Below are 16,798 nucleotides of genomic sequence, written 5' to 3'. Positions count from 1 at the left end.
CGGGGGAGCCGCCCTCAGCCGCGGCCTTCTCCTCCAGGGTGCTTCGTGCGCGGCAATATTTAGAAGCCACCGACTTTACTAAAAACACTAATTGATTTTTGAGTTCCCAATACAGTGTTTTCTGTGCACTATGCTTAAAGCAAGGTAAAAATAATAATAAAAAGTATTAAAGTATTTTAACCCCACGGTAAACGCGTGGTTGCCCAGCAACGAGTACGACCCGGAAGCCAACAAGGCCCTCCGTGATTCGTTCTAATAGCGCAGAGGTGGAAGGCGGGAGCGGCTCAGTCTGCGATTTGCTGATTGGCGGCTCAGGGCCCTTTCCTGTCAGCTGATTGGCGCCGGGGCGGAGGCGGGAAGGACGGACGCTGAGAGGGCCGCTGTCGCCTGAGGTGAGCGGCCGCGCGGCGCTGCTCGTCGCCTCCCGCGGGGCGGAGAGCGGCTGTGAGGGGACCGGGCTGGCGCAGGGTGGGAGGAAAGTGGCTTTCTGGGGGCCCCTACCTCTTAAAGAAGATAAAGGAAACGCCCGGGTGCCTCTGTGTAGGCTGGGGCGGGGCGACAGGCACAGGAGAATTACAGCAGCTTCCTCAGCGCTCCCTGCCCTCGGCCGCAGCGAGGCAGGAAAATTCTCCCCAGGGCTGGAGCTAGAGTAGGGCCAAGGTGGCGTCGGGGTTTCCCTGGGGAGCAGACCGGAACGAAGGGTCCCTCCGCGTTCCCGGGCCGTTCCCGCCTCCTGCCCCCTTTGGTGTTCAATCCTTCCCACCGCCCCGACGGGGGCTTGCTTTTTTCTTGGGCAAAGCTCAATTCGAAGTAATGCTCGTTTAAGCCAATCCCCCCTGAATGTGTTAAGGAAAAGCCTTTTAGTGGGATGCGGTTACATTTTTAGAAGGGGAGGTAGTATGTAAACTCATGTTAGCAATCTCTTTTTGCTAGGATTTCTTTTTCCTGTTGAGAAAGTTGATGATGAAGCCGAATCATGCCAAACATTGGTGTTTTTTTGATGTATATGTTTACTCGTTAAAAATCAGATGAGGGCCAGGTTAGTGAGTTAATTTATCACAGGGAATCTGCCAATTTAAAATTGCTCTTTTATTTTGTAGATGCTGAAAACCTATAAGAAAAAAACTCTGTCGTTTAAAAAATGTAGTCCTTTTTTTAAGCCATCTATGCCTCTTCAGTATTTTTAATTCAATAATTTCTATATTTTAGCGTGATGGGGAAACTGACTTTCTTTTATTATCCCGAGTGAGAGAAATGCAAGATAATACTCACAGAATAGTAAAGTGACTGACACCTCATTTTCCCTGGAATAATTACTGTACTACTAGTGGAAGAAAAGTGTTAGTTTTTAAACATCTAATTTTTAAAGTCAGCATCCAGTTTTATTTTCTCATTGTTATAAAGTGAACAATAAAAGCTACTGTTGTCAGCTGTATCTTTGCAGTGTCTTGGAGTTCAAGATAATGGACCTGCAGAATTGAAAAACTTGCTATTTTTAGTTATTAAATATCCTAAAATACTTTTCCCCCAAGAATTTGGGTTCTTATCCCAACAATATTCAGTCTGAGAAATAGAATCTGAAATGATGTGCGCAGTTCATCATACTTTCATTTAATTTGCTGATGTTACTCATCAGATGGTGGCAACTTGCTCTCATTGGTAACAAGGATCGAGTCTGAACTGATGATGTGTAGTATAAATTCCTATATGCCAGTTCTGTTAGTATCCTGAACTGCTTAGCCCCCTTACCAGGTTAGCAGTTTCTGCCTGTTTTTGTTTGGTGCCATATGTTGTTTCAGGCTTTACCTGGTTGTTAGTGTTGACTTCTTAATACCATTTTTCATTGCAGTTACAAACCTGAAGTAAACGGGAGGAAAAAGAGGCGATGTCTTCTGATGTGTCCGAATATACTATTGGGGGAGTGAAGATCGTGTTCCCTTGCAAGGCTTACCCCTCGCAACTTGCTATGATGAATGCTGTAAGTAGAATTTATATTAATATTTGCTAAACTAATAGCTTATGTTTTCCAGTACCTATCAGCATTTAGAAAACTAACATACTAAATTCAGAGCCTCCAGTATATTGAGAATTTCAGTTGTAACGTAACTTACTGTTCTCTGTGCTGTACAATATCTGGCCCATGACTAGGCAATGCTGAAGTATATTTTGGATTTGTGAACATTTATGCTAAGAAACAAGTTATGTGTAATGTAATATATATGGTTATTTAACTAGATATACTGTAATAGAAATTTTATGTAATTTTGCAAGTATATAAGGAGGGAATGATTTAGTAAAACATCTGTATTTTAAACAGAACGTAATATTTCAGTAAGTTTTCACTTTTTGGAGAGTTTTTAAAAATGAATTATTACACTTTACATTTAAACATTTTTAAACAGTTTTAACCATTCTTAAACACTTTTTCTCTGAGGCACAAATGGTTTGGTTGTCTGACAGATGTTTTCAATGTTTTGTAAGACTAAAGAAAGCAAGCGAGCCCCATCAGGTATTAGCTGTTAGCAGGAAGTATTTCACAGCCCCCTGCAAGTGAACCACTGAGCATTGCTGATGAGGCATGTTCCTCCTGAGTGGAACAGGGCTGAGGCTTGTTGGCCTGTTGTTACTATTAAAGGTGGCTGGGGGTGTGTGTTTGATTGGTTGTTTTTTTGTTTGGTTGGGTTTTTTACAAGACAGCAGGTGTCCTCATCTATTTTTAGAAGTTTCTTATAGCTTTGCTAAAGGCATCCTCTTCAGGTTTTTTTTTCTATTAATTCTGGTTTTGTTCTTGTTATTCTCCTTAAAGATTGTTAAGGGCTTAAATAACAGGCAACACTGTTTGTTGGAGAGCCCTACAGGAAGCGGCAAAAGCTTGGCATTACTTTGTTCTGCATTATCATGGCAGCAGTCTCTGTATGGTAAGTTGTCTTAGAGTCTGTTTGCCCAGTTTTTGTTACCAAAATACATTATTATGAATTACTGTTGTTATCAGCCCTTAAACATTTGGTTTCAGGAATCCAACCAGGTCTTTGTCTACCGTTATACATACTGTCTTATTGGCAACATAAAACAGTAATAGCCAGTAATACTAAGCTGGATTTAGCTATCTGTTATCATAAGGGAATTATATGGCTGTTGGAACTTTGAAAGAAAATACTTGTGGGTTGTAGTTACGCAGATTGAATTGAAAAAGAGGGGTATTTTTCATTTCTGCAAGTTGTTGCGCTTCTTTGCACTGCAGTTCTTTTAAGGGTGATGGTAGCTTGTTCAGACTTTGTAGAGACACAAGGTTTATAACTGGTACCTAAACAAAAGCTTTTATCTTAACTGTTTTGAAAGTCTCGTTCTCCTGTATAGTCTTGAGTAGTTTTTAATGGAAGACAAATGACTGTGTCCTTTAGAGAAATCACTGCTTACATCGTCATGTGAAAAGGAAGACAGAAAGCCAGAGACCTCACCGCCATGTCGCTGTATGTGTCATTCCCAATCTAAGAGCAACGAGGCTGCAACAAGTGTGAATCATGGTGCTTCTTGTTCTTTTAATAATTATGAAACAGGAAGTTCCATAAAACCTGGAAGCCCGCTAACAAACACAGGTAACTTTGTACATAGGCAGCTAAAAATCTGTTCTGGAAGTCAAATACGTAGCCAGTGATGTCAATATTTTTGCTTTCAAGTCAGGGACTTTTTTTACCATCATAATAGCAGAGTACTGCATGATTCTGCCCTGCATGGAAATCTGGATGGAAATGGTGGTTAACGGGTCTAGAAATGTCTAATACTATTTCCTACATCATGTGTATTTATAGTAAATTCTATTTTTAAAATGTTGCCCTTATTTAATGCATTCCTAGTAGCGGACGTACCTTTTTATTTTATTTTATTTTTAATTACAGAATGTAAGGAAAATGAAACGCTAGCTTCAAAATTGTCTGCCAAAAAAAGGTTATCTCTCTGTGACAGTGAGAATGATGATTTTCAAGTAGAAAGGAAAAGGATTCGTCCTTTAGAAACTGAGCAGCAGGTGAGCAAAGTTTATTGGAAAATAATCCAGGCATAGCTCAACAAAGCTGTCAAATACCCATCAACATTTCAGAGAAGGGCATAGAGAACAGTTGAGTCATGATGTCACAGTCATATTTTAGATTGACAGATTTTTATTCATTTTTATTGTTGCTTGTTACGAAGGAGTCCATTGTTGCACTAAATTGTTCATAATACCATGTCCTAAATTACATCTTGCATATTTAAACATCTAATATCCCCAAAATGTATTTATCCCCAGTTGATCTGTAATATTAAGTCAAAGTATGAGATTCTAGATTTGAAAGTGCTCTTGCAAATATGTATTAGAATTACAAATAATACTGTGAATATATTAGGGTTCTGTTTTATATCCTGTCAAATGTAGTTATCTCTGGCCTAATATGCGGAGTGCAATATTTCTGTAATGTTTTCATCTGCATCAGTATTGGTATCACATGACTTAGTACTTGTATTCAGATGTGCACTGTAAATAGCTTTTACAGTGCTTTAGAGTATTGTGCAGATGGTTACTTTTGTTTAAGTTTTCAGATCAGTATGGATTGAATTTATTTCTTGTTTTAGTTATGGAAGTTTTCTGCTTATATCTATATAATCTTATAATTTCTATCAGTTTTGTAACAGTGGGAAATTAAGGAAGAAAAGCTCAGCAATAATTATAGATTGTTGTTGTTGTTGTTGCTGCTGAATTTTGTATAAAACTTTGTAGCTTTTCCCAAATGACTTTTGTGTGGCTTAGATTTGGTTAAACTGTTGACGAGTATTAATTAGTATCAGTACTATGTTACTGAAGCAGACTCAGTGGAAAACAGTTGAAACAAAATCACTGCCAGTGTAAGCACATACTTCTGTTCAGTGTATTTGAACACAGTACTTTTTTTTCCCAGCAGGTTAGAAAACGACATTGTTTTGCAAAAGGAGTGCAGCTAGTTGATGCTTTAGAAGTTTATCATCAGAGGAAAAATGGAGAACTGATTGTTCACTCTGAAAAAAGTGTGAAACCCGCTACTTTTTCTCCCAAAACAGTAAGTAATATAGCAATATCTTTTACATCAGGACCGTTAGTTCAAGAGCAATTTTTAAAAAATATTTTACTGTAAAAGACACTTTACTGCATTTACTGAAATGTTAATATAGTTTCAGAAAACGCTGTACCTCCGGCTGCATTACAGCCTAATGTAAAGGTTCCCAACTATGTAAGTTGCTTTAAAGTAATATATTGTCACTATCAATAGAGAGAACTGCAGTGGCTTTTACTTCTAATGGTGCTAACCAATGTGGTTTGCAAAGTGTAAATTATTTCTGTGAAAGATGTTCTAAACAGTGGGTTGAAATCTTTTACACTGTGGCTCCCCAAAAGCACAGAATCTGGCCAAGCAATTCAGCCTGTAAACTTTCAATATGTGACAGCAATTGTACACCAGATATAAATCTGTGTGTTATATTCCAATTTATAGCAGATTTATGACAGTATGGAAGAACTTGAAACTAGGACCACGGAAATTAAGCTTGTAGATTTTGTTCAACTTGCCATTCATTGTTTTGTGGCATATGTAGTAAATGAAAGACAGCATTTAATATTAAGATGTGTGCCTTTTAGACCTTAAAAAAGTAGTATGGAGAAAGTTGGAGCTGATCATTACAATATATTATAACAAAAAATGAGTAATAAATATTGCACATGATTAAGAAGAAAAATCTTGTGTGTTACTGTGATAGATTTGTGTTTTGGGTTTGGTTTTTTGTTTGGTGGATTTTTTTGTTTGTTTTTATTACCACTTTCCGTAGCAGAAGTATCACGTAAGAAGTTGAGATACAGATATGCAGCTGTTTCTGCAGCTTTCTTCTAGGCATTTTCTCCATTTCTTGGTGTTTGAATCTTACTGATTTTACACAAAAGTTTGTTGAAGCAAAACCAGTAGAAGAAGAAATCTGAGGCAGTAGAGGTGAATGTCAGATCCCAAATTACGTTAGTGATGTAGTTCCCAGGAATGCTTATCAAAGGCTGTCACAGATTTAGTACTTGTCAATATTAAAATACAGGAGCATGCCATGAAATCATGAAATTGTTTGAGTTTGAGACAAATATAAGAAAGGAATAAGGTCTGACCTTTATTTCTTTCTTCAATACAGAAATCTACTTTCTTCCTTCAAAAGGCAAAGAACATTCTCCCTTTCCAATATATTTTTTTATGTTGTTTTATAGTAATACCCATCTGTAGGTAACTCTGCTTCTAAGTACAGGGTTTTATATGCATGTTTGGAAATATACTTGGTTTCAACAAGCGTTTTCAGTTCTCTTTCTACCTCTTTCAACAGCACTTGGCTCTTTGTATGTCCTGAATTAGCTTCTATTTTAATCAGTGTATGTTTTAACTTCCAAGAGCTGTTTTCCAGTATGCTATGCCTTTGTAAACACAAAAGAACCAAAAGATTTGGTATTACTTTAAGACACTGGTAGCTAAATCCTTTCTTGACAAAAGTCAATCTGTGTCCTAGGCCATTTGATGGGAAGTAATTTTTATTAGTTTTGGAAAGCTCCATAGATTTTTGAGTTGGGTTTGAAATGCTCTGTGCCACTGAACTTCAACTGGTAGTTTGAAATACAAAGGCCAGCAGAGTGTGCTGTTGATTCTCAAATAAAAAGACCTTTCTTCCTTCCTTGATTGTAAAATTTGCTTTGGTACTTTGGTGTGGGTATCTGAAAAACTTGATTTACAACTTCTAGAAATTTCATGTAGTGAAGAAAACTGAAAACTTTTAGTATAGATAGTTAAATAATAAAATACTGAATCATAATCTGATTTTTTAAGAAAACTTCATTTTTGTAACAGTAGTTTAGCTGTATATGAGCGTGTTATAATGTGCTATCCATGGGTCTGACAGTACAGTATACTTTTCAACTACACTGTTTACTACTTCTTTAGAAAGAAGTAACCTAAGAAGAAATAAAAGTGTTTTTCTGTTGAAGTGTCTTTTTAAGAATGAAAGAATAAGATATTATTTTCCAGTGATGAACTTTTACTTTAGCAGACTGAGAACTTGTCTGGTATCAAGAAACAATTGCAGAAAGTAAGGCCTTATTTATTGTTAGTAGTTCTGCGGCTTACCTACATTAAGTTTAAGACATGAAGAGCATCACAGCATAGGCTGTTAGGTATAAAAATGCTTTTCTAGTGTAGCTTATGAAATCAAGTCCACTGAGGTTATGTTCAACACTTATCATAATGGACTATATATTTAGGATGATACAATAATGCAATAAAAATATTTTCTTAATCAGTGAGATAACCCTCCCTTTATATATCTTGTGTTTTACTGTAGTCAATCCTGTGCTTAAAGCAAAGTTAGTTCCTTGTCAAGTATTCCTTTGTATAGCCCAACAGAGAGGGAATGGGTTGGTGATTGTAAGAGCGTGAGAGGTGCTGCCCGGTGTTGCTGCATCAGAGCACCACCTGTAGATCCCGTGGGTGAGGATCTTCTGCCCAGGTGACTGCCTGTTCTTAGCTGCTTTCAGTCCAGAGCCTGGGAATCTATTTCTGTCCTTCTGCTGTTAATTCTTGCAAGAGAGGGCAGTTCTAGTGTGAGTTTAAATGCGAAATTATACCCTTGCGGTACTCTCCTGATTACTTCTGTCAAAGCATACGGTCTGAGAAACTGGGGCAGCTGGGTTAAGGAATCCCCATTTATACTAGGTAAAAAAAGTAAACAGTAAATGGAGAGTAGTGTAACAAACACTTGGGGTATCAAAAAACAACTGTGAAAAGAATCTGTCTTAATGTGCTAGCCCATTGCAGTTTAACATATTGCTTACAACCTTCACAATGGAGTTTGAGTGACTTCTGTTACACATTCCAGGAGACTGGCAGCCTGTTACAATCAGGGTCTGGACTCCAGAATAGGCTAATTTACCACGATGGGATGAAGAAAGTTGTGGATTTGTATTACACGCTCTCACCTGACACCGTATCTGATCCTTTTCCTGCTGATTGACGTTTTGAATGAGCTCTTTGAAGCAAGTTCCAGCTTAATTAAAGCGTTTGCTTGGTTAGCAGTGATCTGTGAAAGCCTGTGATAAATATTGAACCGGGTTCACCTGCTGGTTACTGTGAGAGGATAAACAGCTGCTTTGTGTACTTTAATCAAGAGGCTGCAGCAGCAGCAGAATATGTGCTTTTTGAGCGCTTATAAAGGAATAGCTGAAAAGCTCTGGTAATGTCACTGCTGATATCTTACTGGATTGTGCTTGTGTGATATTTCACACAAGAGGTATTCACTGCTGTATCATTTAGATGGCTTTGTAACTGGGAAATGTAGATGAAGATATGAAGAACTCCTCTTACCTCTTTGTGTTTCAAAGATCATAGCCTCAGTGTTTGTTTAGCTCTATTTTACACGTAGGACAGGTTGGTGGACTTTATTATTCTTCTTTTAATCGGACTTCCACGTTTTTGCCATATAAATATTGATGTGATAGGCTGTTTTATCTACCCCCTGACAGAAGTAAAAACAAGCTGGATTAGCCTAAGGTCCGTATAGTCTGGTATCTGATCTCTAACGGCATCTGTTACTGGGTGTTTCTGATTAAATACTGCAGAAAGTAGAGGAGTATATTTTTTGTCCCCCTGTCTCCCAAATGAAAATCTCTATCCCAGATTCAAACAGCTGAAAACAGGTTTAGTTCTGAAGCCAGAGGGAATTATGAAATTGTTCTCTATTATCTTAATATTCATTATTTCTACGCAGACCCCCTGATTCTTTCATAAAGAAATTGAAACATTTTCTAATTTTGTTATAGTATAACCAGTATCTTTGTGTTATGAGTCTAAAAATTTGTACTTTGAGGCAATACTGCTATAGGAACTGCCATATTGGAGTTATCACTTTCTTCAGCTGGAGACTGTTCTCTTTCCTTTTGCTGTAGTAGTGGGATTTTGCTATGTGATATCAATAGTAAATTCCATTTATAGAAATACAGAATTAAAATAGTTTGGTTTTAATAAAATTTAAAGATGGCCAAACCGTTTTCTAAAGGATAACAAAGAATTCAAGTTCAAATTGACAAAGTGTTATTTGCAATTGAATAATGTGGAAATAACATGAAGAACTTGGCTTTTAAACTGTGTTTCAAGCATTTTCTTAAAGTTTCTCTTCATTATGAGGACTGTCTAAAAAGGTTTTATTTATTTATTTTTGTGTTTTGGTCTAATGGTGTCTGTGGCTTTCAGAAATGTTATGACTACTGTAGGCAGTTTTATAGTCATACTAGTTACTATAAAATCAGTCTGAGTTTAAAACTCTCAATGTTGATTTTCTTAACTTTGAAAAAAGTTTTTTTTTTTTTAAAGGTAACATTTTAAAACTGGAATACTGGGTAAAGTGCTTCTTAAAGCCAGTATTATGCCAATTTCAAACCTTTTAAGAAAAACTTTTAAGGCTACCTGTAAAATACTGTAATTTATAAGCCTTACACATAAAAACACACTTCTAAATCTTTTTATGAAAAGAAATATATCTGTTTTTTTAAACCCATCACAGAAGAGCCTTCTGTACATGTTTATGTGTATATTTATTTGAACTGCATTTTCCTGTTGTTCGAACAACTTTTGCAAAATAGCTGCCTGATTGGTCCTAGTATTTTTCTGTTACTTTTATTTGGCAAACTGAATGTGAAAATTAACATTAGCAGTGAAGTATTAGTGATATGAATTCTGTGTATTCTTTTTACTTCTGAAAACACAATATGACTTGAATTAGAATTAAAAGGTAAATTTTAATTTAAATGTTCTTAAAGGCCCTGCACAGTAAGTAAACTGCTTCTGTTATATTAATTGTTAGCATGGTAATGTGGTTTTCATTATTTCAAAGAGGAAAATAGAATATAGATGATAGAAATATCAAGGTACAATTTGCCTTGCAGTTTTCTGTGCGAGTACAAACCCAGTTGAGTATTGCCACATATGTAACATATACCATATGTCAGCTGTTTCCTGCTTTGCTGTTGACAAGAGCCCCATTCATAACTCTTCTTTTTATCCTTTCAGTGAATAAGTAATTATTCAATATAGAAGGCAGGATATTTGGAACTGGCTATTTAATGTGGCAGCACACCGTAATGAAATCTGCTGTTACTGGCAACCTGAGAGGGGAATGTAACAATTCCAGCATGGGTGTAACTTTATCTGGTTTGAGGGCCTGTTTATTTGGCACATCAGTGAACCTTTTATCCCAGTGAGTGACAGCTCCAGAAGGGTTACATTTACATGCATTCTATCATGTATTGTAATATTTAATGGCGGACAAGGCTGAGTGGGACTAAGGGTAATACGAACTTGCTTTTCCTCAGAGTGGAGGCTAAAAGACAGCTTGATCCCCAGAACGGCGGTGTAACACACAGCATGACTTAGCATTTGTTTATAATGGATAAACTTACTGATTACAATTAAAAGGGGAGGGAGGAGTATTTGAGTGGGCAGCTACATGTTGTTACTTGCACTGTCACCTGAAAACCAAATACAAACTCTTTTGCGCTAGGAGAATTCATTATTTTTTATGGGAGGTGTGTGGACATGGTTACTCATGAGTTATTTTGTTTTCCGTGTGTCTTTTCACACTTCTTATTACAATTTCATGACAGTTGTTGAAGTAAAAGAAGTAAAATCTTCTAATTTTATATTATATATTATATTATATTTCTTCTCAAGAAGAAAAAAAATGGCTTTTAACAAATATTTTACAGGGTTATATTCTGTTTAGAATTACTCCCTGTTTTGTCTTCTATTCTCATGGTTACTAGATGGCCTTTGACACAGTGGCATGGCAAACATGTTTCTAATGGAGAGTATATGATGTAGTCTGTTTTATCTGCAAACAAATTTCTTTAAACTGTCCAGATTTCTTCTGCTTGCTTTAAGGAAAAATGTACTCACTATTTTAATTTGGGTGTCTGGTCCCAAGGTTTCTTCATTTAAGGTGCTGGACACTTCTTGTTCTGTAATAGGAGTGTCCTTATGCTGAAGCTTAAATGTGAGAAGTTCATTTGCATTATTCACATGTGTAAATACTCCACTGGAATAATAATTCTTTCTATGATTGGGCTATGATGAAGTTGTATCTAGTGATTGCTAGAAGTTTTTTAAGATTTTGAGGCATGAGGACATGGTGTGTATGCTTTAACATTTTTAAATTTTTTTACAGTTTGGTAGGCCAACCTCGTGATTTAAAGGCTATCTTGAACTATACTAGAGGGCTTTTTCTAAATAGACCATAAGCAGATTTAGCATGTTCATCTTACCGTGGGATTTTGTTAATCTTTTTTTGTTTTGTTTTGCAGTCTTCTGGTCCTTGCACTGAGTGTTCCTGTTCTTCTGGAAAAGAAATTGATAAAGATACTAGTAACACAAAGAAGAAAGAAAATGGAGATCGGTCGTTCATTCCCAAAATATTTTTTGGAACACGAACACACAAGCAAATATCCCAGATTACTAGAGAGTTGAAGAGAACAGCATATTCCAGTGTCCCTATGACAATTCTTTCTAGCCGGGATTATACCTGTATTCATCCAGTGGTATCTAGTAGCGGTAGTAACAGGAACGAAATGTGTGTAGAATTGCTGGAAGGAAAACATGTGAGTAATTTTGTTTCAGAAAATGAGCATTCATTTAGACATATTAAAATGAAAGGTAGTTGAACAGTTGGAATGAGTAACATTTTTTACTTCTTTATACTATGCTGGTTAAATGACTCTGGTAATTTGGTTTAAATTAAATATTAGTGGTTAGAAAATGTTGATACATGGTATCAATACTGAAAAAACATTTGATGATAGGAATAATATTTATGACTGCTAGGTTAATGTTCTTAATAAGACTTAAATTGTCTTTGGTTTTATAGATGAAGAAGAAAGAGGTGTCCTTTATCGATGTACATCTTAGGAACATGGATTTGCCCATTTTCTTTCTGACATGATGTGCTTTTCATTATTGTCCCATATAAAAAGTAGCTGTTAGAAATGCTTTCAGGAAATAAAGTCAAATGCGCTTAGCAACTTGGAGGATTTAAGCTTACTTGTTTTTCATTATTTTTTGTAACCACTAACTGTCTGTGCTTATTCGCTTTTAGGGCAAGTCCTGTCTTTACTATCATGGTGTTCATAAACTCAGTGAACACCATGCCCTACAGTCTGCACATAGGATGTATCAGGCTTGGGACATTGAAGATCTAGTGAGCCTGGGAAAGAAGCTTCGTGCCTGTGCATATTTTGCAGCCAGAGAACTCATGGTGGGCGCAGATATTGTATTTTGTCCTTATAATTATCTCCTAGACCCGCAGATACGGGAGAGCGTAAGTATATTTGTAAGAAAATTGCAATAACTGAAGTTTAAGGGAAGTTAGAAACATAATGGTCAGTGGCTAGGGTCCACTGAAATCTGATTTATATCCAAAATATTATCTACAAAATAACTCCTGGGTTAAAGAATTTTTTTCTCTCTTGCCCTCCCCCAGGCCCCAAATGAGCATTTCTGTATTCCAAGTAATGCTTCCACTGGTCTCGTACTCTAGCTGATCAGTCACATGGTTTTTTTTAATCAGTGGAAAAGAAACCCTTGCAAACTTCATAATTGTTCGGTTTATGGAGAGTGTAGTAAGTTTAGATTATATTCATCCAGGCTGAAATAAGGCTTCCCCCCGCCCGGTTATTTTCTAGGTTACAGAAATTGGATCAAAAAGCTGAAAACTTTCTGTTGCTTACACTGTGGTGCAGAATATGAACTTTTTTAACAGGATCCTGTTAGTTGCTGTTTCTTGTTAATGTCTTTCACTCTGTTTTACTAGATACTAATTTTCTTTTTTAGATGGAAATTAACCTAAAAGGCCAAATAGTCATTTTAGATGAAGCCCATAATATTGAGGACTGTGCTCGGGAGTCAGTGAGCTACGGTGTTACAGAAAATCAGCTAAGAGCTGCTCGAGAAGAGCTAGATTTCATGGTCAATAACAACATCAGGCAGAAGGATCATGAGCCCCTTCGGGCTGTGTGCTACTCTTTGACAAAGTAAGGCAACTCTTTCTAATTCCATTATATCAATTAGTATTTTTTAAAATTACATTTAGATTCCTTTTGCTGATGCAACTTACTGGTTACTATGTTGCATCAGATAAAATGCAACAGAGGTATACTTCAAACTATGCAGTCACCTGCCTTTTGTTCATTTGAGGAATGCAGAGGGGTTTGATCTATTTAAAAAAATACTCGTCTTAAAGGGAGGCCCTGAAATTCTCTTTTTCAAAAGTATGTTATGCTCTTGAATGATGTGCTGATCTTTATGGGGCTTACTGTCCTAGTTTGTGAAGTTCTGTATGAAAATTTTAGCTAAGATAAATAATTCTTATCTTTCACACGCTTCTGTTTGCTTATTTGACAAATAGTAATAGCATTATTTTCTCAAAGCGTTAATTAGTTCACACTTATAAAATGCTTTCAGAACCTTGGACAGGAAGTGTTTGGAATAGGTTGGAATCTGTTCTTGGAATCAGATTGGAATCTGATTGGAATCTATGTGGAACAGATTCTTCATAACTGAAAGTGAATTTATCAGTCATGCCCTTTGTTTTCCCTGTGAAACAACTCAAACTTGAGCAAAGAGATATAAGGGTCTGAAAAATTGGGGTACATGCGAATTCTCAGAAGAGACTTATTGAAGTCTTTAGAGAATTCAGGTAGCAGACTCTTCGAACAGAGCATGCACTATCCTCTTCAAACTTCTGATTATTCTCAGGCAAAAGTTGTCCACACAGAATTACTGATCAATCTTTCTCCCTGGACTATGTCAGTAGAATGTGGTTTTAATGATTTGCTTTTGTACTGAAATTGAAATCAAGGATATGCCGAATCTCTTAGTACCTGCCTTGTTGGAACACAAGGATCGTGGAGGTCAGTGGATAGAGAAATATGGATGACAGAATTGGAAGGGGAAGACCTGAGCAGAAGTTGAAAATCATGAGAGGGGATGAAACAAAAGCAAATGGACCGGGGGCAGAAGCTCAGGAAGGAGGGAAAGAAGCAAGGGGTCAAGGGCAAAAGTCTTTTGGGTGGAGTAGGAACCTGAGAAAGTTGAAACTATGTCAGAAGAGTCTGTCACCGCTAGAAAATTTGGAATTCAGCTCTGTAGCCCTTAATTTTTGAACCTTTCTTTTGAGGGATCCAGGGACTGAAAGAGTTCAGAAATGCTAATGAAACCCTGAACAACCAAGACAGCAGAATAAAAGTGAATAATGATGCAAGTGGCTTTGAATTTAACTGAACTCTGATTCAGTGCATGTCAAATCATCATTTTCTTGCATTAGAGGTTGGTGAAATAGACTTTGGAGTACACTACAGCAAGTAGTTCACCGTTTTTCCTATCCTTTCTCTATTCTGAGAGTTAATGTTTATGTGTCACAGAGACAAGTGACTTTTGTTTTTCTTTTTTGCAGAAGCTAATTCTCCTACCTTGGATATTTCAAATGTTAAATTTTAGTAAAAGATGAGAACAGCATGGCTGGAGATTTGATTGCCTCAAGCTTTTTAACCTTATCAGAAAAACTAAGGTTCATTGTCTTGGCAAATCTGCCAACAGCATGAAAAGCAATTGTTGGAAAGCAGAAGACTGGGTGTAAATAGCCAGTAATTGGTAAAATGCTGTTGCATAATGACATGGCTTTGCCAAATGCATGGGTAATTAGAAAAATCTTATTTTGGTTATAAAGATCCTGGGCCCTCATTCCAGAAAGCACTTAAGCATGGGCTTAGTGCCACAGAGGTGCTAAAATGACCTTTCTGAGGAATTTGAAGATATACCAATAGAGGTATACTGGCAGCAAGCTTTTCTTATGAGATGCAGATTTACCAGGACAAATTACTTTGTTCAGTGGAGTAAGCTGTATCAACAGTGGGATTTTCTGGTAGGAAGGGAAGGAGCAAATATAATTCCTTGAATTGAAGGCATGTTTGTTACATTAGTTAAATCTTTTCCTGAAAATATTGCATACACCAATTTTAGCTTCAAAACCATAGATATCTTTCTGGGAATTAAGCTAATTTTATTTATGCTTACTGCTTTACTCTAAAAATAAATTAACAGGTATTTCAAGTAAATGCTTTAACGTTAGATTTAATTGGATGGAATTTATTCTAGAATTTGCTTTTTTGTGATATTTTAGTATTAGGAAGGTCATTGTGCTAAGTTTGTATTTGTATTTATAGCACGACCGTTTCAAAAGTATGTGATAGTGTTTGAAGTTCATAACAGGGAAACAGAAGTTTTACATTTCCTGAAATGTTTTATCCGTTGTAAATCTGATTCATTTCTGTCATAGTGGCCTTTTCCTAATTTTAGTTCCAGGTCTTTTTGATGTTACATTTGAGGAAATGGGGCAGAGTACTACACTGGTGAAGTTCTGCCTGTGTTAGTGATCATCATTCCTTAATAAGATAAAGCAAATTATAGCCAAAGAAGTGATTGTTATGGTAATATTTATGGGTTTTTGTTTGCATTTAACCTGGCAAAAGGAAAGGTTTTTTTTAATTGTTCTATTGAGCAGATTATTTGCAGTGACAGGACAGGAAATCTGGAACTGAAACAGTCACTAAGCCTTGTTGCTTTAGTTGATAATGATTAACTGATTTTACAGGTAAATATTTTGAACTGTTGTAGAAATGACAGCTGTCTTTTTGATGCCTCCTGCTGGTTGATGAAACAGACAGCTTCGGCATTTCCTGAGAGGGAGGAAGCCTGCCTGCTTTTCTAGACGGAGGGAAGGTCTTGTAATACTGCAGGGATGATGGAGGACACATTCAGTTAGAGAATGTTTTAGTTCTGCCACAAATGAGATGATCTGCATGTTTAGATCACGTTTTTAGAAAGTCCTATCACATTTTGCATTGTACGTACAATTATAATTCTGCTTAATTAAATTAAATTGTAGCAGAGTTACAAATACCTGTAGGTAGGTTAAAATATGCTCTTTTTATTGCCTCACTTTCCCTTACTGTGTATAAATATTAAAAGTATTCATTTCATGCCTCAAGATTTGTTCTTAATAGGAAAGCCTGCAATAGACAGGGATGATAAACCAGCTTGCATCAGTTAGAGTAATAATGAGTGGCTTTAAAAGTACGGCAGAAATCTTTCTTAAATGAGCCTGACATGTTATATCATAAGAGAAGATTATATTTTAATCCTTTTTCTTCATTGTAAAGATATTATATGATGATAAAATATAAACATATAGGGACAAATTTTATTCTCACTTCAATGAGCTGCATCAAGAGCAGTTCTACAGAAGTTAGTTCAACAGTGAAAAACCGGCATAAGGAAAAGCAGAATCTCTCTACTTAGAGGTAGTAAAATATTCATTATCATCATAGAAGTCTGGTGCAATTTTTGAGGGTTGGTTTGGTTTGTACCTGCAAAGTATCTCTAAATCTCTAAAATTAATGCTGAAATTATTTCTGATTTCTCTCTTTTTACAGCTGGTTACAGGAGAGCTCTAGTCAATTAGTAGAAAGAGGGTATGAAACTTCCTGTAAGGTTTGGAGTGGAAAAGAAATGCTCACCATTTTGCACAAAATGGGAATAACTGGTATTACTTTTCCCATTTTACAGGTAATGATGTATGCTATATAAATAAATATAAGAGTGCATAATACTGATGTTGTTAAACATCTTAAAATGTACGTAAGTTAAATGCTAACACATTTTTTAATTTACTG

General features: G+C 36.4%; 1 protein-coding gene across 7 annotated transcripts in view; it reads left to right on the top strand.

Annotated features, from left to right (window-relative positions):
• Positions 1 to 4: 4 nt before the first annotated feature.
• BRIP1 (BRCA1 interacting DNA helicase 1) overlaps positions 5 to 16,798 on the top strand; it is a 68,592-nt gene continuing 51,798 nt past the window's right edge. For 2 of the 7 annotated variants that reach the window (XM_075168438.1, XM_075168440.1), the window contains exons 1-10: positions 5 to 392; positions 1,850 to 1,978; positions 2,807 to 2,918; positions 3,402 to 3,596; positions 3,897 to 4,024; positions 4,935 to 5,069; positions 11,378 to 11,671; positions 12,166 to 12,387; positions 12,900 to 13,099; positions 16,559 to 16,691. In XM_075168438.1, the coding sequence (XP_075024539.1) occupies positions 1,886 to 1,978; positions 2,807 to 2,918; positions 3,402 to 3,596; positions 3,897 to 4,024; positions 4,935 to 5,069; positions 11,378 to 11,671; positions 12,166 to 12,387; positions 12,900 to 13,099; positions 16,559 to 16,691 (1,512 nt within the window). In that variant the 5' untranslated portion in view covers positions 5 to 392; positions 1,850 to 1,885. Of the gene's footprint in view, positions 393 to 1,849; positions 1,979 to 2,466; positions 2,919 to 3,401; positions 3,597 to 3,896; positions 4,025 to 4,931; positions 5,070 to 11,377; positions 11,672 to 12,165; positions 12,388 to 12,899; positions 13,100 to 16,558; positions 16,692 to 16,798 lie in introns of those variants that run through there. The other 5 variants (XM_075168437.1, XM_075168436.1, XM_075168435.1 and 2 more) reach the window with 5 other exon arrangements.

This window comes from Calonectris borealis, chromosome 19 (genome assembly GCF_964195595.1).
Source record: "Calonectris borealis chromosome 19, bCalBor7.hap1.2, whole genome shotgun sequence".
Classification (NCBI taxonomy): Eukaryota; Metazoa; Chordata; class Aves; order Procellariiformes; family Procellariidae; genus Calonectris; species Calonectris borealis.
The sequence above is the reverse complement of the archived record's forward strand: the minus strand, read 5'-3'. Positions and strand labels throughout refer to the sequence as shown.